Here is a 23829-nt window from a genome sequence, read left to right as displayed (position 1 = left end):
ATGCCGGAACCAGCTAAATCTGCTCCTGCCCCGAAGAAAGGCTCCAAGAAAGCCGTCACCAAGACGCAGAAGAAGGGTGACAAGAAACGTAGAAAGACTAGGAAGGAGAGCTACTCGATCTACGTGTACAAGGTACTGAAGCAGGTGCACCCCGACACGGGCATCTCGTCCAAGGCCATGGGCATCATGAACTCCTTCGTCAATGACATCTTCGAGCGCATTGCCGGCGAGGCCTCTCGCCTGGCGCACTACAACAAGCGCTCCACCATCACCTCGCGGGAGATCCAGACGGCCGTGCGGCTCCTGCTGCCGGGTGAGTTGGCCAAGCACGCCGTGTCCGAGGGCACCAAGGCTGTCACCAAGTACACCAGCTCCAAGTAGAGCGTCTCGGATCGTCAGTTTTAACCCAAAGGCTCTTTTAAGAGCCACCCACATATTCAGTAAAAGAGTCGTTCACACTGGTTCGGTTCGGTGAGTGGTACTTGCATTTAGCACTGTTTTCGTTCCCAGACTAGCACATACTGTTGAACAGTAGGAAAAATGTTATGTTAAAGTGCCGGGAATGATTTAGGTTATCTTGTATATGTCCTACTCCGACGGTTCATAGGGCAGGTCTATTAAAAGAATGTTAAGCACCTAATCATGTTTTAAAGGTATTAAAGTTTTCCTCGTTTTAATAATCTCCGCTCTAGTTTTTGAGCAAGTACAGAAAAATCTACACCGTGGTGTTTAGAGTGTTTTGGTTTTTTTTCCCCTGCCGGTCCGACATGAAATAAATAACTTTTTTTTTTTAAATAATAATAACAGACTTATTCCAATGCAGTTTATACCTTATCTAATAAAATGTCGCTGTCCCCTTTAAACGTTAGCCGTCATTCTCAAACGATTTGGCCGCAAGCCAGGGCGGCTTGTTTACTCGGAGAGCTCTATAAGGATTACTCTGTATCCATGATGTTTATGAGACAACATTTCATGGAATTTTTTCATGCCATACACAGCTGAAGTGAAATTGTATAGGGAAAAGTATAACTTCTTTAGTCCCAGAGATTTCGTATGGAAGTGGCGTGGGTTTTTTGTTGTCTTTGATGGAGAGTAAGCGCGGGAGAATAGAGGTTCCTTATAGCTCCTAAGTGACAACGTAATGGGAAAATACAAATGAAAAACGAGGGATGCGAAAAAGAAAAAAGGTGGAGAGCGCTTTATCGAGGTATTGCAGGATGTGCAGGGAAGGGGTTTTTTTTTTCCAAAAAAGACTTTTGCGAGGGGGCTGAAATCCTGACTGCCCGCGACAGAGGCGTCGATAAAAGCGTCTGTTGCGGAGCCAGAGTTAGAACTCCGCGTCCACCGGCAGGTTACAGCCGTGGCAGAGCGCCCAGCCGCCGCCGGCTGCGCTCAGCGGGGCAGAGCTAGGGAATAAGTGAAGGGGGAGCGTCGTCGCCTCCCGCGGGAGAAGGGGACTGCAGAGCGGGTAAGGTGCTTGTTCCTCCCCACTAACCCCCGCCGAATGGCGGGCTTTTCAAATCCTTCCTCTTGTCCAATGGCGTTGGCGCCTTCCCCCCAGCCAATCACAGGGCGGTGCTGGCTATAAATAGCTGGCCCCGGGGTTGCTTTCTGCACAGACGCTCGTTGCTCAGCGCGGCGCAGCTCTTCTGAGGAAGATGGCGCGCACGAAGCAGACGGCGCGTAAGTCGACGGGCGGGAAGGCGCCCCGCAAGCAGCTGGCCACCAAGGCGGCCCGCAAGAGCGCGCCGGCCACGGGCGGCGTGAAGAAGCCGCACCGCTACCGGCCCGGCACGGTGGCGCTGCGCGAGATCCGGCGCTACCAGAAGTCGACGGAGCTGCTGATCCGCAAGCTGCCCTTCCAGCGCCTGGTGCGCGAGATCGCGCAGGACTTCAAGACCGACCTGCGCTTCCAGAGCTCGGCCGTGATGGCGCTGCAGGAGGCGAGCGAGGCCTACCTGGTGGGGCTCTTCGAGGACACCAACCTCTGTGCCATCCACGCCAAGCGCGTCACCATCATGCCCAAGGACATCCAGCTGGCCCGCCGCATCCGCGGCGAGCGCGCTTAAGCTTCTAGCAAACGAATCTTTCAAATTATCGAAAACCCAAAGGCTCTTTTAAGAGCCACCACATAGCCACTAAAGAGAGCTGTAAACTCTTAGCTCTGTGTAGGGAGCGATGCGTTTCCCTATGCTTTTTGCGTAGTTTTACAGTGACCAAGAGCCCGTATCTCGTCAAGTAACAATGTACGAGTCACGCTTCAGCGGGCATCCTGACGGCAGCAAAACAATAAGCTGTGGTAAGTCCCTGTTGAGGTGATAGCGCTAGGAGAAATCTGTTTAGGGTTAAAATTACTTTCTCTACGTTATTTTTTTTTCGGAGACCTTACATTTTATCTGGGAAAACGTCATAATCATGGGTTTCCTTTTCTGAAGGAGAAGATACCCAACTCTAAACAATTGGGTTTTTTTCTTGACTTTTTCTTTTCTGTGTGTCTTAAAAGCATTCGTGCAAACTCTGAGCTCGTAAAGGTGGGTCTTCACAAACTGCGTTCTCGATTAGAAGAGATGTATTCAGAGGCAATTGTATTGTAAATGCCTCTTGGTATGCTGCGTTTACTTTTTGTTCTTACAGTAACAATATTCCGGTTTATTGTCTCGACAGAAATAATTTCCAAATCCTTATTTTTAATTTTTTTTAGGAGAAAGGGGGGCAGGTAGCAAGCTTTTTTGTCTCTGAAGGCGCAAGAAGCCCTTCCCTCCTTTCCAGGAAAGGTCGGTCGTTTCCTCAGTGCTTTATCACTAGTGGTCTGACTGTCCATGTCATGAGCAACATCCCCCGGGCACCTTCAGCCCTTCTCAAGCACTTCTAGTGGGGTAAATGTTGTATTTCCAGAGAGAGCTGGGGGTGGGGCGGTTGCACAGGATAATCTCTGCGAGTCCCGCTTTCGAAGGAGGTGTGTGTTTTGCCGGTGTCTTCTCTGGGACACCCTCGTGGCATCCTTGATGGTTCTGGGTATCCAGTGTGAATGATTAGAAATGCTTATTTGGATCAATTTTTCTCCATCTGTTTTTAGGCTCCCGGAAATATTTGCTGAATTGAGCACAGAGGAAGCTTTTTCTAAGGAGTATTAGTGATTTAAAAACTTGACATCGCGTCCAGAATTATTGTTAAATGGAGAATCTTCCCCACCCGTTGCATTCAGTGATTTTTATGAACCTACCTGGAAAACGGGGTTTTCCCCTGATTCTCAGTTCAGCTGCATAACTCTACTCAGTAGATCTGTAGCTGGTGCCTGGAAAATGTAGATTACCAAAATTATCTCTGACTTTCCTTCACCCTTCAATTTATTTTTTTATAATGCAGTCCGTTTTATCTTAATTTAGGGAGCTTGCCGTTACATTGAAGTATTAGAAATATTTTCGTCTTGGTTTTTCCACGCTACAAATAAGTAGCTGTGCCTTTAAGAAGCGGTGGGATTGAGTTGAATATAGCCCACGTTTTAATCTCGGAAACAGAGAGCCAGGGAGAATTGTTTAGACGAAATATTTATTTCGGAAAGCCTAAAACTGCAAGACTCTTGGTTTTCTGTTTAGTGCTGATATGCTTCACTTTAGGAAATCTTCCTTTCTCTGTGTCAGGGACTGAGACTCTGCAGCAAAATCTGACCAATCCAGTGCCTCGACACACCATTTTCTGTTCCTTGTTTTTCTCACTTTCAGCCATTTTCTGTTACTTAACCTCGGAGGGCTAAAAGGGGGGGGGGGGGGGAAGGTATCGGGAATAGCATTTTGGGAATTAAAATAGTGTGTGTGATTTTACACCCTATCCCCCCCCCCCCTCCACTTGGTTCGTTGACATAGGATTTGTGTGTTTTAGAACTGTTGTGGGGTTTCTTTGCAGTACGTAATTACCAGTGTGACTGCAGAAATGAGTCTTAGTGAAAGAAAACTCATCTCCCGTTACTGTCTGTGGTAGCGAGGGATCTATTTACTTATCTAAACATGTTTATATATGCTTATGATAAAAACTATTTTACTCGATTTAATCATTAATAATTTTAATATTTTATACAATGGCTATTTAATATATTATATAAACCAACGGTGGGAATACTTAAATTGCAGGAGAAGTTTGGGTCAAAAATGACACTTTCTTTTTGCTTGTTCAAGAAATAAATGCATTTTAAGGAGTGAGGCAGGGAAATAGGTTTTACTAGACTTGATCTCTATAATTTTTCCTCTAATCTTTTGAAGATCTTGGACTCCTTTGATAAAAATAGTATTATTTGGACTGATTCTGAGTGGCATGCTTGAATTGTAAAATGCTAACGCTCCATCAGCTGAGAAGGAAACAGATGTGCAAGATTTTTTGCAGGAAAGGTGAGCTTCTATGAACCCTAAATTATTAAACAAGGCTCAATATATACTTTTTGGAAGGTTATTGATTAGGTGATTAACTTTGATCCTAATAACTGTGCGATTATGTTTAACAGCCTAGTCTCATAGACCTTAGGCTGTATTTGCCTCAATGCTAACATTGTAACTATGTGTAAACAGTTAATCACGAGGAAAGCAGGCCTCATGAAAATTAAAACACAAGGAGAAACGGAGACAGGTGGCGAGAACCAATAGGAGAAGAGTTAAGAGCAAGGACTAAGAAATTAATGAGTACAGAGACGATATCTTAACCTTGAGAATAGAACCATCCTAGCAGGAATGCTCTAACAAGGATGATAAGAAGGAACCGCTTGGCTAAACAACAGAAGGGGGCAAACATCCAAGGAGAAGAAATTATCCTCAAGAGATCTGTGACCATAAACGGGAAAAAGGAGTAGCGGGCTAACTCCACAAACGACCACCGATGGCCACTCGAGACCCTCGCACATGCGTAGTGTAGTTTTGCAATGCCAGCATTACGTAAATGTAGTAGATAAGCAGGAAGGCAGTGATTTCTTGGAAAATGTGTGAATATTCCTGTCTTTAAGGTATATAAAGTATGAACTTTTGTTTCAGCGCACGCATGTTAGGAGGAGATACACCCATGTGTCCAGTGCTGCAATAAAGATGTCTGCTTAATAACACTTTGTTATTGAGTTTAAATTAAGTTTGTGATGTCTTTGAATCACTTATAATGCCTGAATCTGAAGTAGTTTTGAGGTGTAATACATTAGGAAAGGACACTAATAATAACCTATCATAGCTTGTCCTAGTGGACCAGGCTAGCAACTGGGAAGAATTCACTGTGAGGATTTTGAAGTCTGTAAGAGCTGCAGATGGTTGTAGTAGTGATATGGGGAACAGTGGCAGATGGGCTGTAGCTCATACAGTGCACATTGCTCTCCCTTCCTTATACAAGTGATAAATCCTATCTGGAATCCTATCGGTTTGCATATGGTGTTGAATCACTTGGCTATAAAAGAACAACGACAAAAATCCCAAATCAGATGTAGATTGGGGGGGAAAAAAAACATAAGGTATGAATAAGAACTGATATCAAGAGTATTTAGTTAAGCTGGGTTTTTTTTTGAGTGAAGAAAAACTAGCTAAGGAAATAAGACACCTTGCACTTGCTATAAAACTCAGAAAAACTGATTATCAGTTAAGACTGATACAGAATAGATCCTGGAAGGTGTTTGCTCAAACAAAACTCACACACACCACAATTCAGAAATAAAATAGAATTTGCCATACGTGGTTTATTCGATGTAACGTTTCTTTGATGTGAGACAGAGAGATGACTTAGTGCAAGATTTCCTAAATCAAAGTGAGAGTACAAGTGCAGGTTCCTCTGGCACCAGCAAGGTCCAGCAGCATTTCTGTTTGAAATGGAGGATGGGAGGAGATGAAAGGGAGCAGGAGAATGCAGAGAGAATGGGAGCTGATGAATGCTGCCAGGTAGAAGCTCTCTGTGAGCAAGAGCAGTGTGCTGACTAAGGGAGGACTGGCTTGCAAACTGCTGGTGCTCTGTCCTTGTGGCTATTGGTAATCATGTAAGGTGCTTTTACAGGTGATTTTTAGATGCCCAGTAAGATATTTGGCTAAGAATGCTGGCTGTTTAGCTATCCTCCATGAGTGATCTAGCACTGTGTTTGTCTGATCTGGCTCGAATCACTGCTTGGAAGAATGTACTTCCTAGCAGTCCAATGGGTAAGATAGAGCATAACCATTGAGGTCCTGGTGAAACACTTCCTTTCATCAGAAATATACAAAAGAAAGTCTGATGAAAACATCTTTCCAAACCAAAAATATTTGAATCAGCCTCACTTGACACTTACTAGTTTACAAAAAACTCTGAACAGAGGTATCCATATGAAAAAGAGGTGAGGTTTTCATTTGAATTAACTATTGTCATGTTAAAACTTTATAAAGGTGATGTGCTGCTTTCCAGCAAGCCAGTATGTAAAGATAAATCCTAAACATCCTATCCCATTCTTTTCATTTGCAAATCCCTGTTCAGGGCTGCTTCACAAGTGAATCACCTGGTGGTCACAGTCTTTAGTTTTAGTAGTCACAGACAGTGAAGTCTGAGCTCAGCCAGTGTCAGCTCTCTACCAGCCTGGGCAGTACTACCTTCCTGCATCTTTTCTCTCTTATCTCCTGATTTGAAGTCACGTTGTATCTTCAGCTGGGTATAAGCATCTTTTAGATTTTAGATGTACAAACATCATTGTTATGACAGTATGGACATTTGCTAAGTTTTCATATTGTATATAGGTGATCTTTAGGAAGTGCCACTTGTCAGCTACTATTATGGATTTATGTACACTGGCCACCATAACAGCATCTGACCCTAGGATCCCGCTGATCAATATAAGATCTGAGTGAAGGTTTCCAATTCCTCTTTTATTCTCAGGTTACAGTTCAAGCTGGGTGCCTCCAGAGAGGGACCCCTACACCATATCGTGCCCTTCAATTATACCTGTACCACCCAACATGTGATCCCCAAGCCCAATCACTTAATTCTGGTCGGTGGTCTCTTGATTTCTTATTCGTTTTCACACTTGTTGGGCTGGCTGCCTTCTGAAGTTATCTCATTCTCTTGGCATTGTTTCTTTGGTCCTTATCTTCTTCATTCTGCTTGTATCTGCTGGATTCAGCTAGTTCTGTGTTAGCAGCACTAGTTTTAGCAAAAAGTTTACTCTTGGTCAGCTCTTGCAGCCTAAAGCTTCAACTACTTTAGTTACTAGTGCTAAATGAGACTATTCAGAAAGAATACAGTTAATCAAATTTCTTCTATAACACTATGAAACAATAGTCTAATGGGAAGCTCTATTCCCAGCAAAGTTGTTATTGAAGTAAAAATGACTAGTAATGAAAAGGCAATGTACTTAAGGAACATTATAAACCAGTGCAAACCAAATCTGATTAAAAACAGCTGGTAGATGAAACCTGTAAGCTCAATTTGATACCTTGGCTTTGAGAGAGAGACTCTTCTAACTATGAGATGATGATACATACAGTGTTCTGTATGTTGTAAAAGATGTATTGCTCTAGTTCTAAAATTGGACCCAACAACCATTTCCATGCCTTTTTAAAAGTTAGGAAAATATAACAGTTGTGGTTTAGCCCCAGCCAGCAACTAAGCACCATGCAGCTGCTCGCTTGCTCCCCCCTCCCCCAGGGGGACAGGGGAAAGAATTGGGAAAAAACTCGTGGGTTGAGATAAGAACAGTTTAATAGGACAGCAAGAGAGAAGGAAACAACAATAATAATACCGACAAAGGAATGTACACGAACAAGTGATGCCCAATACAGCAGTTGCTCACCACCCGGTGACCGATAGCCCGTCCCCGAGCAGCGATTCCTGCCCCCCAGCTAACTCCAGTTTATGTACTGGGCATGGCATTGAAGTGTAGGGAATATCTCTTTGGCCAGCCTGGGTCAGCTGTCCTGGCTGTGTCCCCTCCCAGCTCCCTGAGCACCCCCAGCCTGCTCGGTGGCAGGCCAGCACGAGAAGCTGGACTGACCTTGACAGCTTAGCAACAACCCAAAACATCAGCACGTTATCAACATTTTCTCATCCCAAATCCAAAACACAGCATCACACCAGCTTCTGTGAAGAAAACCAGCTCTATCCTGGCTGAAACCAGGACAACAGTATAGACCACAAAGAACTGTAGCGCGTACTGCTTGCCAGCACAAAGTTCTTTATACTGTCAAAGTCCAGGAGAGGAGACATTTCCAGCCTCTTTAATCTCCGTTACCCAAGGGCAGTTGTTCCTTACAGGACAGCACTGTGGCAAAGTCCCGAAGGCATCCAGGTTGCAGTCTGTGTGAAAACTCTCACCTCCCACTGTAGGAGTGTCCTAATGTCCTAAGTGACAAAGCTGCAGTGTCCAGCAGCGTTACAGAGGACAACCTCCTGACTTTTGTTGACTTCTGTAACTGCTAAACTCTGAAGCCTTAAACTCTCAGGAACGAGTGGTGGCCTTTGCAAGTCTGAGTGCTCATTACAGCATTAGTAACTGAAATTGTGAGATGGGGGAAACTCAGGCTGTGAAAACAAAGCAGAGCATAAAGCTAAAGGGACAGTATGAACTCAAGTAATTGAGAGATGGTGAGAGGAAGATAACGATCAGTCCGGCACCAACGAGGCACATTCGGCTGCGGAGGCAACAGCTGGTGAGTAAATTCTAATGGTCACAGAAGTGTTAGAGGTTGGAGAGACAGAAGAGTAGAATTGCCATTGGCTTCTAAATGGCACAAGAGGCCATTCAACGACGAGCACATTGTAGCCAACACCTCCCCCTCCCTGGCGACCTACTGAGGGCTCACAGCAAGCATTCCCTGTCCTTCCTCTCCCTGCAAGCAGTGCTGGCCCTTGCAAACTTGCTCTATGTAGTGTGCTTGTGTTAGGATGCGCAAAGGAAATCGCTTTTGCTTTAGAATAAAAATGTTTCCCCTTCCTTGCAAGTTCTTCCTTGCACTGAGCTTTGCTGTGGCACAAGAACTGTTTAGGTGTTATGGGTCGTTGTTTTTTTCCTCCTCCTTTTATCTTAACACCAGTCAATAGTTAACAAATTGTTCTTTTTTCTATGATTATCCAGCTTCCAGGCAGTGCTTGTGTATGGCTTCAGTTACAGAACCGATTCCCTGTCTTGCAGGCTGCCTCACGCCCAAGCACTGACAAATTGCTAGCACAGGACTGGGAAGAAAATGTGTTACTGGGCTTGATCACCCCATCTTTATACAACAGCAAAGACTCTACTGTGCTGTGTCATCTGTTCTGATGCACATGTGAACATTAAATGTAGTCAAGACGTTACCGAAAAGTCGGGGAAAGAACTCCTTAACGCCAATGTAGTATTAAAGAGCTGGCATCCTTTATTCAGTGCCGGGTGCATGGGGGATCCTTGAGCCTAACATGCACACCGTCGTAAGAGGCAGGCATTTTTATACGCATCATGATTCACATTTTTATTATATTGCCTGGAGAATGTAGTCTTATGTTGATTAGTTCCCAGAAGTAATTTACATAATTTCCCTCCCTTTTGCACATAACGCCACACTGTCCTGGGGGGTGGGTGGTGGTGGTGGTGTGGGGTGTCCCTCCAGTGGTCTCTGGTGGTTGTGGGCCCCAAAGGAATTGTCTTTATCTCTTGTTCAGGTATCAGCAACTCTGATTGCATCAACAACCTTGATTGCGGCAGTTAGCATGTAGTTAGCATGTCTCCCTCCTAAGCATGTATTTACATATCAACAACTTTGTGACAAAGATGTTTAGAAAAGCTGCTCAAATCTCCTTTGTATCCTTCTCATTGTTCTCTTTATCCTGACCGATCACTATACACTTCTGAAGACCTTCCAACATTTCCTTGCATGTCTGCCCCATATCATGAATATTTGAAGTAGTTATGAGAATCTCATCCCCTCTTCTCTGCACCTGTGTTTTTGTATGTTATCCCAAGCACACCACTGACCTATCTGGATGGACCAGTAAAGCTATACAAAATGCTGGCCTGTAAGAACTTCAATCTGTGAGGCCATTAACAAGGAAGAAATTTTTCCAGAGGGCACATGAGATATTTTTCAATATATGTTCAGTATAGTCCCACGGATTTTAGCACAGTACGCCAATGTTGTAATGTACATGTGGATGCAGAGCTTAATGCATGGTGTAAGCAGCACAACAGAAAAGGGAAGAAGGATGGTTTCTGGGACACAGCCTTTCAGGAACAGCCAAAAATCAATTGCAAAACTCTCTGTGTGTTTCCGATGCCAATTCAATGAGCTCAGCTCTGAACATTTTCATAATTAGTACAGACTACTGGTAGTCAATGAAAAGCAGGTAAGATCCCCACTACACCAATGCAACGATAAGTAGCATTTGAGAATTTGTGTATGCTTTGTTACAGTCAACCAGCTCATTGACAATATTACTGTCACACTGAGATTAAAGGGCTACTAAGCAATGAACCATGGTGGCTACAGTTCAAGTGTGTTATACAGTGAAATAAAACATTAAGAAAGCTTTTTTTCTTTTTTTGTTTTCCTCCTTTCTCATAAATGAGATACGGTGCCAGTAGTTGAAATTGAACGCTATTTTTTCCTTAGTTGTGCTGGTTTTTATCTTCTCATCAGTTCTCCCAAGCAGGGTCACCTGACAGACTTTTGATTTTGTTGTTGCTTTGGATTTTTGGGGAAAAGGAACATGTCCAGAAAAAAAAAAAAAAGCTCATTTACATGGATATGGACTGGACTAGTCCACTTCCAGGAGAGATGACTTTAAAAGTCTAAAAGAGTTAACTAAACACAGATGCCAAAGGAAACTTGGGGGTTACTATCATTTGCCACTCTCGGGCTTCTTTGGTAATCTCAGTCTAGGCCAATATAATGGAATTTTCATCAGACCAAACGTGTCACCCCACCTCTGCATCTGATGTCTGAAAACTGTAAGAGTCAGCAGCGCTGCAGGGCCAGTTCTTTCTGTTTCACTGGTTGTTTAGGCAAGTGAGTGCGGCGTTTGAGTTCACCTTGCAGCAGCACAACTGCAGTCTACACAGAAATCCAATGACCAGCCAGCCTAATGTGAAGTAGTCAATACTGATTACATGCTGTGAGGACTGAACAGCAATTCTTGAATATATATATGTGTGTGTTTGTGTGTGTATGCAGTTGTTATACATTTTCAGATATTTGTAACTTCTGGGATTTTTACACTTAGCCCGAATAGGGAGTTCTTAACTTATCCCTGTAAAATTTATCCAGCTTGATGGCCCTGAAACGAATGGCCCTAAGACCACATTAGAGGTGTTTCAATATTTCAAAATAGATTGTACTTTTATGAACACTTGTGTACATTGTATTTTAAGAACACTTCAAAATACAGATACTTTGTATCCTCATGAGTTTTGGGGGGTTTGGTTTGATTTTTGATAGTTTTTTTTTAAACACAGGAGAAATAACATTTAAGAGTTACTATTTATCAGCTATTTCAGGAAAAGTACATTTTAAAGTTACCACTAATTCACCATACTGTCCCAGTATAGACACAGACCTCCACTGCCATACTGTAACATAGATGCACAGCCACCCGCACCCTCGTCCCCCAGAAATGGAAAGCAGAGCTTCCCTGAGACCCTCCATGAGGCTCCTCCAAGTGTTTGCTGTTGCAAAAGGGATGGTATTGTCCCCTTTTTCCTCCTTGAGGTCTCTTTCCATAACTGTTTCATTTATCTGTCAATCCTATGGATGTCTTAACATTTTGATTTGGGTTTTGGAGTTCCTAATTGCTTTTGCTTTGTAAATTTAAGAGGTTTAACTGACAGGAGGCTGACACACGCTTGCTCATGGTTCTATCGCTTAATTGTAGAAGACTCTAGTTTAAATGTAGGAATCAAATAGAAAGTTGACTGGTGGTGTTTCTAAGAAAAGCAGAAACAAGCCAAGCAAGACTAAGCAGAAAAGCCAAGAGGGCCTCATATTGGGGGGGGGGATCAAACAGGCTGTGACACTTCCCTAATTGCTGTAGTCACAATTCCAAACCAGGCAGTTGCCTGAATTATAAAACATTCTATCAATAGATTTACACAATTTCATAAGAAGGCTGAAGAGTTTTGAACAATGTTGACCGGTGAGAAAGGAAATGGAAAAAGAGCTAAAAGATAACACCAGATAATTAAAGAAAAAACCCTGCTGCCTTATGTTTCTATGTTTGGTAAAAGTAATATGTATAAAGGTATATATTAAAATATATTCTAAAAGGATAGCAATTACCTTTTTGCACGTGTATTGAGTACGCTTTCTAGGGCATGAGGGAGAAGTTGTAAAGAACTAGATACATTTCTTGCCCCAAAAATGTGTGAGCCATTAAGATTAATAAATAAGAAAGATGCAAGGAGGGTGGAGGGTTTGCTACTGAAACAGGGGGTGGGATTTTTTTCCGTTTTCCAGAGAAGTTACATAACATTATGCCAGTGAAGGTCTTCTATAATCATACAAGTTCTCAGAATAAGAAGCCTGAATGCAAATTAAAACAGAAACCACATAAAAAAAAAATTCCTGAAAAAATCTTCAGGAAATCTTAATTTTCACATTTCTTGAAGATTTATTTATGGTTTATTTCAATACTGCTCTATTAAATGAAAAAATATTTATTATTGCCAAATTCACCAGAAATTTGTGAAAATCTGTGTTGTTAAGAAGAAGAAAGGAAAACCCCAAGTAGCCCAAAACAATTTTATTTTTCCTAATTGTGATATTGTTTTTAATCTCAGTATAAATTGAATATTATCTGTGTCAGGTAGTAAAATTGTTTAGGTTGAGCAAGTCTGCCTTAAGCCAGGGAAGTTAGTAATGTCAAACACTGATCTGTATTTTGTTGTTAACCATTTAAAATGAGGACCATTCCTATTTTAAATGTCACCTGTTTAGTAAGGAGATAACCCAAGTATTAGAGTGAGAGTATTGTAATGGTCTTTTGTTTCCATTAAGGTGCTTAGCATGAACGGGTCTCTTGCTTCCCCAACAGGAAGCATTCCCAGAACATGATGTTGCTAATTGTGCTGCTTCCTTATTGTCTCTTAGAGAATTTATTTTAGGCTCTCAGCCTTTCTCAATACAGTCAAAAATATGCTTGATAGGTAAAGGGTATAACAGACAGATGTATGTGTCTGCCTGTGTGTGTATATGTGCCGTGAGAGAAAAAAACCCCACAAAATGGATCACATTTTAAGCCACATGCAGGAAATACTGTGTTATGGCTAAAAAAATAAAAGAAAAAACTTTTGTTATCGTGCGGGTTCAGCGTTTCCTTCCCGTCCTTTAAGCAACACGTAGAAGGACTTAGTAGCGGAAAGGAGCTGTAGGTCAAAGCGGACAAGGCTGGCAGAGATTATTTGAGCACACCCGAGGGGTGTCTATGCAGGCAAATGCTCAAAACTGAAAAAATCAGAAAGCAACTCAAGAAGGGTTCGAGGCGCAAACGGGGCCGGGTGGGAGGGGACGGACGGCGGGGCGGGGCGGTAGCGCCGAGCGCGGCCTCGGATTGGTCGGATTTTGCCGCAGCCCTGCGGGCGGCGAGGCGGGCCGGGGCCGGGAGCGCCGCAGCCCGAAACGCGGGCCCGTGGCCACCGCTCCCGCCCCCGGCGGAGACCCCGAGCTACCTCGCAACAGGCCCGCGCGCCAGGGGGACAGGGAGGGGGCGGCCGGGCCGGGTGGGGCCGAAGGCGGCGGGACGCGCAGGAGGGCAGCGGGCGGGCGCGCGCGGGGCAGGTGCCGGGGAAAGCGCCTCGGCCGCCGTCTGGCGGGGAGCCCGCGCCGAGCCGCGCGGGGGCCGCCCGGGGGCGGTGCGCGGGGGAGAGGGCGGAGACTGCGGGCGAGCCCCCGCCTCCCGCCTCCCGCCGCAGTCCTCAACCAGGTCGGGTCCCGGGGAATATACCGCGGCTCCGCGGGGCTGGCGGCGCGCAGTGTGAGGTTGTGGATAGCGGAAGCATGTCTGGGAGAGGCAAGGGCGGGAAGGGGCTCGGCAAGGGAGGCGCCAAGCGCCACCGCAAGGTGTTGCGCGACAACATCCAGGGCATCACCAAGCCGGCCATCCGCCGCCTGGCTCGGCGCGGCGGTGTGAAGCGCATCTCGGGGCTCATCTACGAGGAGACGCGTGGCGTGCTGAAAGTCTTCCTGGAGAACGTGATCCGCGACGCCGTCACCTACACCGAGCACGCCAAGAGGAAGACGGTCACGGCCATGGATGTGGTCTACGCTCTCAAGCGCCAGGGACGCACCCTCTACGGCTTCGGCGGCTAAACTGGAATCGCAGGCCTCAAACTGTCAAAACACCAAGGCTCTTTTCAGAGCCACCCACAAAATTCACAATGAGAGCTGTTTATTACTGAATTCTTGGTTTCAAAAATTTTTGATACCCCTATAATGTTAAAACACTGTTGTATCACAAAATAGTTCTAGGATTTAACAAATCTTGAAAAAAACACACGAGCCCTGCACAATACCCAGTGTGCGCTAAGGGTAGGCGTTTTAAATCATTTCATTGGTGAGTGTACACCCAGTGCAGCTTTCACTATGTACTTAGATAATTTTTTGGTTTGTGAAGGCAATACTGCCACCACTGTAACTACAAAGCACAGCAAGTGTATAGATACAGCGCCTGAACTGTGACGGTTATAGGACGGAAGTGCCTGTAATTACGTTGGTATTTTTTACTCCAATAGGAGTGGAACGATTACAATCCTCTAATTTGCATAACGGCCTTATAAATAAGGTGGCAGGCGCCATTTTCGATGTTGTTGAGGTACAGGGAAGATCCTCGAAGAAACTTTTAAGGATGCCTGAGCCGGCAAAATCTGCTCCAGCACCAAAGAAAGGCTCCAAGAAAGCCGTCACCAAGACACAGAAGAAGGGCGACAAGAAGCGAAAGAGAACAAGGAAGGAGAGCTACTCGATCTACGTGTACAAGGTGCTGAAGCAGGTGCACCCCGACACGGGCATCTCATCCAAAGCCATGAGCATCATGAACTCCTTCGTCAACGACATCTTCGAGCGCATTGCCGGCGAGGCCTCTCGCCTGGCGCACTACAACAAGCGCTCCACCATCACCTCGCGGGAGATCCAGACGGCCGTGCGGCTCCTGCTGCCGGGTGAGTTGGCCAAGCACGCCGTGTCCGAGGGCACCAAGGCTGTCACCAAGTACACCAGCTCCAAGTAAAACGACTTTAATCTATAACCCAAACGGCTCTTTTAAGAGCCCCCACATTCTCCTAAAAAAAGCTGTAATTGCTAGTGAAAAAAACCTAGAAGTTTAACTTTGTATAAATAGCAAGCTATGTATGTTGTGGGAAGCACAAAACATTGCACAGCTATTGAAACATGAACTTTGTTTTGGCCTACTTTAAGTAATAAACAGCTCTCATTGTGAATTTTGTGGGTGGCTCTGAAAAGAGCCTTGGTGTTTTGACAGTTTGAGGCCTGCGATTCCAGTTTAGCCGCCGAAGCCGTAGAGGGTGCGTCCCTGGCGCTTGAGAGCGTAGACCACATCCATGGCCGTGACCGTCTTCCTCTTGGCGTGCTCGGTGTAGGTGACGGCGTCGCGGATCACGTTCTCCAGGAAGACTTTCAGCACGCCACGCGTCTCCTCGTAGATGAGCCCCGAGATGCGCTTCACACCGCCGCGCCGAGCCAGGCGGCGGATGGCCGGCTTGGTGATGCCCTGGATGTTGTCGCGCAACACCTTGCGGTGGCGCTTGGCGCCTCCCTTGCCGAGCCCCTTCCCGCCCTTGCCTCTCCCAGACATGCTTCCGCTATCCACAACCTCACACTGCGCGCCGCCAGCCCCGCGGAGCCGCGGTATATTCCCCGGGACCCGACCTGGTTGAGGACTGCGGCGGGAGGCGGGAGGCGGGGGCTCGCCCGCAGTCTCCGCCCTCTCCCCCGCGCACCGCCCCCGGGCGGCCCCCGCGCGGCTCGGCGCGGGCTCCCCGCCAGACGGCGGCCGAGGCGCTTTCCCCGGCACCTGCCCCGCGCGCGCCCGCCCGCTGCCCTCCTGCGCGTCCCGCCGCCTTCGGCCCCACCCGGCCCGGCCGCCCCCTCCCTGTCCCCCTGGCGCGCGGGCCTGTTGCGAGGTAGCTCGGGGTCTCCGCCGGGGGCGGGAGCGGTGGCCACGGGCCCGCGTTTCGGGCTGCGGCGCTCCCGGCCCCGGCCCCGGCCCGCCTCGCCGCCCGCAGGGCTGCGGCAAAATCCGACCAATCCGAGGCCGCGCTCGGCGCTACCGCCCCGCCCCGCCGTCCGTCCCCGCTTCCTCTCGCGCGGAGGCCCGGCGGGAGGTTTCCCGCGCAGCCGCTCTCTTTGTCCGCTTCGGCCACGGCAGCTCCGCGTTTTCTTTGTCTGCCCGGCCGCTGCGCTCCCGACAGCTGCCCCCTCCTCCGTGCAGCCCCGGGGCCGGGCCCCGAGCGTTCAGCGCTGTCATGTCCGCACGGAGCGAACTGCAGGTCGGTGCGAGGGGGCGCCGGGAGCGAGGCGCTAAGCGGCCGGGAGACGGCTAGGGAGGGGCTGCGGCGGTAGACGGTCCAACCTGGGGCTCCTGTGGAGGCAACTGGGAGCGGCTGCGAGGGAGTGCAGGAGGAGCCGTCCGCTTTTCTCCTCTCCGGGCAGCTCCAGCCCCGCAGCGCGGTCCCGCGGGGCAGCGCTGGCCGCGGGGCGCCGGGCTCTTTCCCGGCAGCTGCCGGCCTCTGGCACGGAGAAATGCTCGCTAAAGCGCGGCTGGACCCGACAGGCGAAAGACGACGTTGTAGACATCACTAACCGTCTGTATGGCATCTCAAAAATAACAATATCCAAATATTTTTTCTTCAAATGAGCAATCCAGAAATTTTACTGTGTATTTCGCACTTTTGCTAACAAACCTCGCATACATGCTGCTTACAGTAGGCTGGACTGTATTTGTCAAGTGGATAAATAAATACTGAAACTTATGAGGCTATATTTTTAAACCAAATGTGTTAAGTTTTTAAATGTTACTTACACAATCAGCATAGAAGTGATATGGGTACGGTAGCTGCCAGTTGCTATATTATTAGCATTTTGTGCACTTCAAACATGTCTAGGTTTTAAAAATTATTTATATCCTTTTAAATTTGTACCGTTGTTTATGTAATTTAATTCCTGAACATAATTTAAAGAATTCAGGCAACATCTCCAGAATGTTTCTTGGCAGAATATGCTCCGTAATTTCAGGGGAAAACGTGATTGAGATATTAATGTATTATTTACAGGTGTCCAAAACAGTACAAGTCTTTTCTATGATTATAATTATCACTGTGAATTCCATTTTCATTCAAACTGGTATTTTAAACACATTGAAGTGAAAGAATTGCCACACAAATATATATGACATGAGTGGGCAAAACTAGCTTCAATTTAGATTCTGTTTGTTTTTTGACTGAACAGAATGAACTAAATCTGTTTATAGACTACCTGGAAGGTTTGTCACTAGTGGACCTGCCAGGGCGGTGCCTGACATTAATTTGGCTCCACAAAGTCTGCTTTGTTCGTTTATACCTGAAGATCTGTGTCTAGATACGCTTCTTGTGGCAGTTACAAACAACCTTCTAAATACTAAGGCAAGCCTAAAAGAATTGCACAAAATCTTTTAGCACGTCAAAATGATTATTTCTTCATAACTCTGCCTAAGTGTGGGGTGACTATCGTAGCATAACTTTTCCCTCTAGCAGTATAACCACTGGAAGACTTGGAAAATCATCTTCCAAAGTGTCCTAGCAAAAATGGGTGATGCAGAGGCTGAGACCAGTAGTTTACAGATTAATTAACTTCAAACCCCTTTCCCCTAAGTGTGGAGCACATTTCATATGATATAATATTGTGCTTTCTAGAAGGCTGACTTGCCAGTTGGTTGCTACAAGTGGCCATAGAACTGTTTCCCAAGTGCTTGTTAGTGACATAGTCACTTCTCTCATAAACCAGAGAGTTTTCTCAAACAAAAACAGTTAAAATGGAAAGAAAATTTTGCTGCTGAGTATAACGCCTAATTAAGTTGCTTTTACTGTGGATTGGAGACAATAGTTATTATTTGGATCACAGTTTAGGATCCAGTCTCCAGATTATAGGAACTACATTTTGCTCATGAGTTTGGACACATAGTATTAGAATTGAAATGAGAAAGGAAACCCTTGTGAAAATCTGCTCCATTTAAAAACAAAACCCTGTAGCTTTTCAAGTGTGCTTTAATTAGGACAGTCACCGTATTTCCTCATTAAACTATAATGAGGAAGTTGCATTTGTTGCAGTAAGGCAACATCTCACTAGGACTACACAAGAAAGTACATAATTAGTTAAAAAAAATTACATCAGTGTATTATATCCAACTGAAAAGTTGCTTTTAATTTTCTTGAGAGTTTCTATGGCAATTTAAATCCATATCTATATCTGCTACAACTGTAGTAATAATATGCAAACTAAAGACATGTAAGTTCTTTTAAATAGAGTACACTATTCCAAACACTGCAAACAAAGTAAAGGTGAAAGGGATAGAAAAGCCTTTCATCTTACATTTAACTATGCAATTCTAAGTCTTTTGATATACAGACTGACATTATTGAGTTTTCCCTAAACATAACTGTGATCTTTAACTGTGATCATTTAACATAGGGAGCTTGGCTGGAGGGTGTTTTTTTTTTTTTTTTGAATTGCAAATTCTTTAGAATGTGAAGGTGTACTGGAACCCAGTGGTAGAGCTAATGCACCATATGATATGGATTTCCTCTTTACTACTGTTTGCTGTATATGCAAATGAGAACAAGCTAATTTATTTAAACTTGCTTTGCCACATTCCTTCATCCAGTGGAATTTGCTTGAAAGTCACGAGTCTTTAATACCAGTAGATTGACCAGCACTCTTATCATATAATCCATTTACCTTTGAGGCCTCATCAGTGTGATGGCAGCACAGGGTTTCACAGAATCACAGAATCACTAGGTTAGAAAGGACCTTCAAGATCATCAAGTCCAACCATTAATCCAGTGCCACCGTGTCCCCTAAACCATGTCCTGAAGTGCCACATCCACACGTTTTTTGAACACTTCCAGAGATGGCGACTCCACCACCTCCCTGGGCAGCCTGTTCCAATGCCTGACCACCCTCTCAGTGAAGAAATTTTTCCTAATATCCAATCTAAAGCTCCCCTGGCTCAACTTGAGGCCATTTCCTCTTGTCCTATTGCTAGTTACTTGGGCGAAGAGGCCAACACCCTTGTCGCCACAACCCCCTTTCAGGTAGTTGTAGAGAGCAACTGGTACAACCACTAGTGGCTAAGAACAAAACCAGGGAATGCTATGAAGTGGACCTCAGTATCAGAGAGGGTGAAACTCCAGTTACTGAGGTGAGCAGCATAGTGAGTGAAATAAGAGGTGTTCAGAATGCAATTCTGAAGAAAATAATGAATCTCTGGTCAGATGACAAGAAGAATTTGGGGAGATGTACTGAACACACCTCCACATTCAGAGAAGAGCAAGGCCCTCTCCTGTAGTACCAGCCCTGATTTCCACATCTAGGAGTTTGTTCATGGAGAAATCCGACTGCTGGATACAGATACCCAACCCCCATCGGCTTTCTCTGGAATTCCAGTGCTTTGAGCTAGAGGTACATGCTTGTGGCCCAGAAAGCCCATCATATACCGGGCTGCATGAAAAGCAGCGTGGCCAGCAGGCCAAGGGAGGTGATTTTGCCCCTCTACTCTGCTCTGGTGAGACCCCACCTGGAGTCCTGCATCCGGCTCTGGGGTCCCCAGCACAAGGAAGACATGGACCTGTCAGAGTGGGCCCAGAGGAGGGCCACAAAAAATGATCAGAGGGCTGGAACACCTCTCCCATGAAGAAAGCTAAAAGAGTTGGGGTTGTTCAGCCTGGGGAAATGCAGGCTCTGGGGAGACCTTATTGCAGACTTTCAATACAGAAAGAGGGAGAGAGACCTTTAACAAGGCCTGTAGTGACAGGACAAGAGGCAAGGGTTTTAAATTAAAAGAGGGTATATTTAGATTGGACATAAGGAAGAAATTTTTTGCAATGAGGGTGGTGGGACCCTGGACCAGGTTGCCCAGAGAAATTGTGAATGCCCCCTCCCTGGAAGTGTTCAAAGTGAGGTTGGATGGGGCTTTGAGCAACCTGATCCAGTGGAAGATGTGCCCGCCCATAGCAGGGGGGCTTGGACTAGGTGATCTTTGTTGATCTCTTCCAACGCAAACCATTCTATGCTTGCAATCTCCTGACACCCACATATGCAAGGATCTGTTATGGAAGCTAAGTATAGATGGCTTAGACGTGTTAAAACACAGTTTTTTATATCATCAGAGTTCTTCAAGAAGAGAAGTATAAGTGTCAGGAGGTATGAATTGCAGCTAATGATAAATAAAACAGCATAATAGAAACATTACAGCCTAAATGTATCCACTTGCAAACAAAACCCCTAGGCGCAGACACTGTCACCATATCAGAATAGTCTGGTGCTCCAGACAGCTCTCTTCCTTTTTGTTTCTCTCCACAAATGACCCCTGATGTCCCACTTTGGCCATGCTACAGTTCTACCTAAAAAGCCTCCACTACAGCTTAGGGGTGGGGTGAAGTGTGGGCCGGGGCTAGTATCTTGCTATAGGTGCCATTTTCCTTCCTCCAAGCCCAGAGCATTCCTGCTTCTCCCCAGGGGATGGGGAGGGCAGAGGTGCTGCGCAGGTAGAAGCTATGGCCTCTGTGCATTGTGTTGCAGATCATCAGGTGCAGCTTCTAGGAACATCCTAGCAAGAGAAATCAGCTAGATAGTCTTTCTCATAATTTATAACAGTGACTCTAAAGAGCTTTAACATTGTGCTCTTGTGTGATACTTATGCCAACAATGTAGATTAATTCAAATAATATTGTCCACTGTTAACTGATGTAACAAGGGGAATAGCTATATACACAGTGAAGGAATTTAAGAGTGGCAAGTTTGAAAATCACACTTAAACCAGGAATATACTAGCACTGCAAGGAGTTTCTTCTGAATGGAAAGATGCTACAATTGTTGCTTTACAATGCAGGTCTGACTGGTTAGGGGTCCAGATTAAAATGAGACATTTCCCCTAAAGCCTTTCTCATTGTATTTCTAAATAAATTTAAGACACAGGAAACCTTTACATCTTTGAAAGAACAAAGGCCTACAAAGGAAGCCTTTCTTCATTCTTAGATGTAGCTATACAGGTTTGGGATGCTTTTCTATTTATTTTTATGGTGTGTAGCTCTTTTCACCCCCCTTGTATTTCACACCGTAAGTAGCCTGTAAAGCCATGAAAGTTGAGCAGATTCAAGATTAAGAAATAGTGCTTTCATACCCTGTTACAAAAAAAAAAGACACAACAGGATTAGTAGATCACTGTAAGTATAATTAGTGTTCTTTCATTAAAAAGGATTAGGAGTTAAGAGAGCAAGTGTACCACCTCTTTCAGGAAAGACTCAAAAGTTTATAGGGCATTGCCACAGAACATGGGTTTAGCTCTCTAACAAAAGCACCACACAACACTTAACACCACAGCATACTTGTAAATAAAGCAACACAACTCTTTTCTGACTGTGTGGGTGGCTCTGAAAAGAGCCTTTGGGTTATAATGTTATGCTGTGAGAACTCTGAGCCGCTTTACTCGCTAAAATTATTTGCTTTTAGCTTTATGACTCTCGGTCTTCTTGGGCAGCAGCACGGCCTGGATGTTGGGCAGCACCCCACCCTGCGCGATCGTCACTTTGCCCAGCAACTTGTTGAGCTCCTCGTCGTTGCGGATGGCCAGCTGCAGGTGGCGGGGGATGATGCGCGTCTTCTTGTTGTCGCGGGCCGCGTTGCCCGCCAGCTCCAGGATCTCGGCCGTCAGGTACTCCAGCACGGCCGCCATGTAAACAGGCGCTCCAGCTCCCACCCGTTCCGCGTAGTTACCTTTCCGGAGAAGTCGGTGCACGCGACCCACGGGGAACTGCAGCCCGGCCCGCGACGAACGCGACTTGGCCTTTGCTCGGACTTTACCTCCCTGCTTCCCGCGGCCTGACATGCTTTGCGCGCTACAAAAACTATAACCCCCTCCAACAACACAAGACCGAGACACTCATACTGACGCAACCCCTCTTCCCCTTTTATCCCTTCCCTGGGCGGGATTAGCGCTTGCTGATTGGCTGGAAGCACTCATTGCTTATATAACCAATGAGAAGACGGATCGTATTGTGACCAATCAGCGACAAAGGTACACCTCCGTGCGCGAAGATCCAATCGAATGGTACGAGTTAGAGGGCTGTATTTGCATAACAGCCCTATAAATAGAGGGCTCTGCGACCACGTTAGTTGCTGACCTTGTTCCAAAAAAGGACGAGGTATCGTGTTAAAATGCCCGAGCCGGCCAAGTCTGCCCCCGCGCCCAAGAAGGGCTCCAAGAAGGCGGTGACCAAGACGCAGAAGAAGGGCGACAAGAAGCGCAAGAAGAGCCGCAAGGAGAGCTACTCCATCTACGTGTACAAGGTGCTGAAGCAGGTGCACCCTGACACAGGCATCTCGTCCAAGGCTATGGGCATCATGAACTCCTTCGTCAACGACATCTTCGAGCGCATTGCCGGCGAGGCCTCTCGCCTGGCGCACTACAACAAGCGCTCCACCATCACCTCGCGGGAGATCCAGACGGCCGTGCGGCTCCTGCTGCCGGGTGAGCTGGCCAAGCACGCTGTGTCCGAGGGCACCAAGGCTGTCACCAAGTACACCAGCTCCAAGTAAAATGACTTTAATCTATAGCCAAAACGGCTCTTTTAAGAGCCACCCACATATTCCCTGAAAGAGCTTTAACACAGTAGTGCCTCGATCTTTTTTTTTTTCTTTTGTTTGAAAATATTTAAGACATGGTAAAACCGATTTGAGATAAATCTTAAATCGCAATTATCAAAGCTTGTAATGATTAAAGATCTGTCTGAAATCCTTGATGAATATTTTGCAGCTTCAAGCAAACTCATATGTGTTAACTATTACTTAATAAGTGTGAACATTCAAGTATTCCTCCAATAAATGTAAGCAGTATTAAGCTTTTTTGAGCAGAGATAAGAGATGTGGTGCGTTATACTACACATTCCATCATAAATAAATTCGTATACCTTCCAATATATACATTAATACACCTGCGACACAAGTGAGAATGAGGGAAAATAGAAGTCCCCGATCCCTTTTTCTGCATAGATGTCACCGGGTAGCCTAAATTTTTTTTCCCTTCTGTATGAGAAGACGGGAAACAGTCTTCTAGATCGGAACAGAAGGACAGGAAGACTAGGAGAAGCGAGGACACCTCCAAGGCAGGGTAGATGCTTTAGGAGGACGAGCTGCCCGGGCACACGTGGAATCGGGATCGCCGGCCAGCGCGGAGCCCGCGCGGGGAGCGCTCCGTGCGCCGTCCGCAGCGCGGGCTTTTCGAAATATTTCTAATCGTCCAATAAGAGGCTGCGGCTTCTCTCAGCAGCCAATCAGAACCGGCCGCAGGCGGAGCTCCGCCACCAGGGCGCTGCTTGCCAAGCTCCGCTCCGCTCTGCCTCCGCGCTCCCGGCGGAGCTCCTGCCACTCCGGCTGCAACGCCACCAGGCCGGCAGGGTGCGGAAGAGGACCGCTGGTAGCTCTACCCCGCCTCCCGCCCAGGCAAACTCCTTCTCAAAAGGAGGTCGGTGAAATCACGCAGAAATTAAGACCTGCCCCACGACAGCGCTGCCAAGCGGAAAGGTCGTTGCCAAGCAAGTGGAGGAGCCGTGCTGACAGTTCCCGGCTACGGTCACTAAGAGGTGTGGCAATCGCAGGCTGTTAGGAACCGCGTTGGTTAAAGCAC

At 46.2% G+C, this 23829-nt stretch overlaps 7 protein-coding genes across 7 annotated transcripts; 5 read left to right on the top strand and 2 right to left on the bottom strand.

The window, feature by feature from the left end:
* Window positions 1-381, top strand: LOC309416211 (histone H2B 8; the record flags this gene model as incomplete). Its single annotated transcript, XM_082015785.1, has 1 exon — window positions 1-381. One exon carries the CDS (start codon window positions 1-3, stop codon window positions 379-381), a length of 381 nt encoding a protein of 126 aa, XP_081871911.1.
* Window positions 382-1655: 1274 nt separating this feature from the next.
* On the top strand, window positions 1656-2069 carry LOC309416205 (histone H3.2; the record flags this gene model as incomplete). The annotated part of the gene is made up of 1 exon (XM_082015780.1): window positions 1656-2069. Exon 1 carries the CDS (start codon window positions 1659-1661, stop codon window positions 2067-2069), a length of 411 nt encoding a protein of 136 aa, XP_081871906.1. The 5' UTR covers window positions 1656-1658.
* An 11865-nt stretch (window positions 2070-13934) lies between these two features.
* LOC309416229 (histone H4) lies at window positions 13935-14246 on the top strand (the record flags this gene model as incomplete). Its single annotated transcript, XM_082015802.1, has 1 exon — window positions 13935-14246. One exon carries the CDS (start codon window positions 13935-13937, stop codon window positions 14244-14246), a length of 312 nt encoding a protein of 103 aa, XP_081871928.1.
* A 535-nt stretch (window positions 14247-14781) lies between these two features.
* LOC309416225 (histone H2B 7) lies at window positions 14782-15162 on the top strand (the record flags this gene model as incomplete). Its single annotated transcript, XM_082015798.1, has 1 exon — window positions 14782-15162. One exon carries the CDS (start codon window positions 14782-14784, stop codon window positions 15160-15162), a length of 381 nt encoding a protein of 126 aa, XP_081871924.1.
* A 273-nt stretch (window positions 15163-15435) lies between these two features.
* Window positions 15436-15747, bottom strand: LOC309416233 (histone H4; the record flags this gene model as incomplete). The annotated part of the gene is made up of 1 exon (XM_082015805.1): window positions 15436-15747. The coding sequence occupies one exon, from the start codon at window positions 15745-15747 to the stop codon at window positions 15436-15438; it is 312 nt and encodes a 103-aa protein (XP_081871931.1).
* Window positions 15748-21642: 5895 nt separating this feature from the next.
* Window positions 21643-22032, bottom strand: LOC309416214 (histone H2A.J; the record flags this gene model as incomplete). The annotated part of the gene is made up of 1 exon (XM_082015788.1): window positions 21643-22032. One exon carries the CDS (start codon window positions 22030-22032, stop codon window positions 21643-21645), a length of 390 nt encoding a protein of 129 aa, XP_081871914.1.
* A 326-nt stretch (window positions 22033-22358) lies between these two features.
* Window positions 22359-23021, top strand: LOC309416215 (histone H2B 1/2/3/4/6). Its single transcript, XM_082015789.1, has one exon. It carries the CDS (start codon window positions 22362-22364, stop codon window positions 22740-22742), a length of 381 nt encoding a protein of 126 aa, XP_081871915.1. The 5' UTR covers window positions 22359-22361; the 3' UTR covers window positions 22743-23021.
* Window positions 23022-23829: the final 808 nt, after the last annotated feature.

Source organism: Phaethon aethereus (genome assembly GCF_964289735.1).
Source record: "Phaethon aethereus genome assembly, contig: HAP1_SCAFFOLD_314, whole genome shotgun sequence".
Classification (NCBI taxonomy): domain Eukaryota; kingdom Metazoa; phylum Chordata; class Aves; order Phaethontiformes; family Phaethontidae; genus Phaethon; species Phaethon aethereus.
The sequence above is the reverse complement of the archived record's forward strand: the minus strand, read 5'-3'. Positions and strand labels throughout refer to the sequence as shown.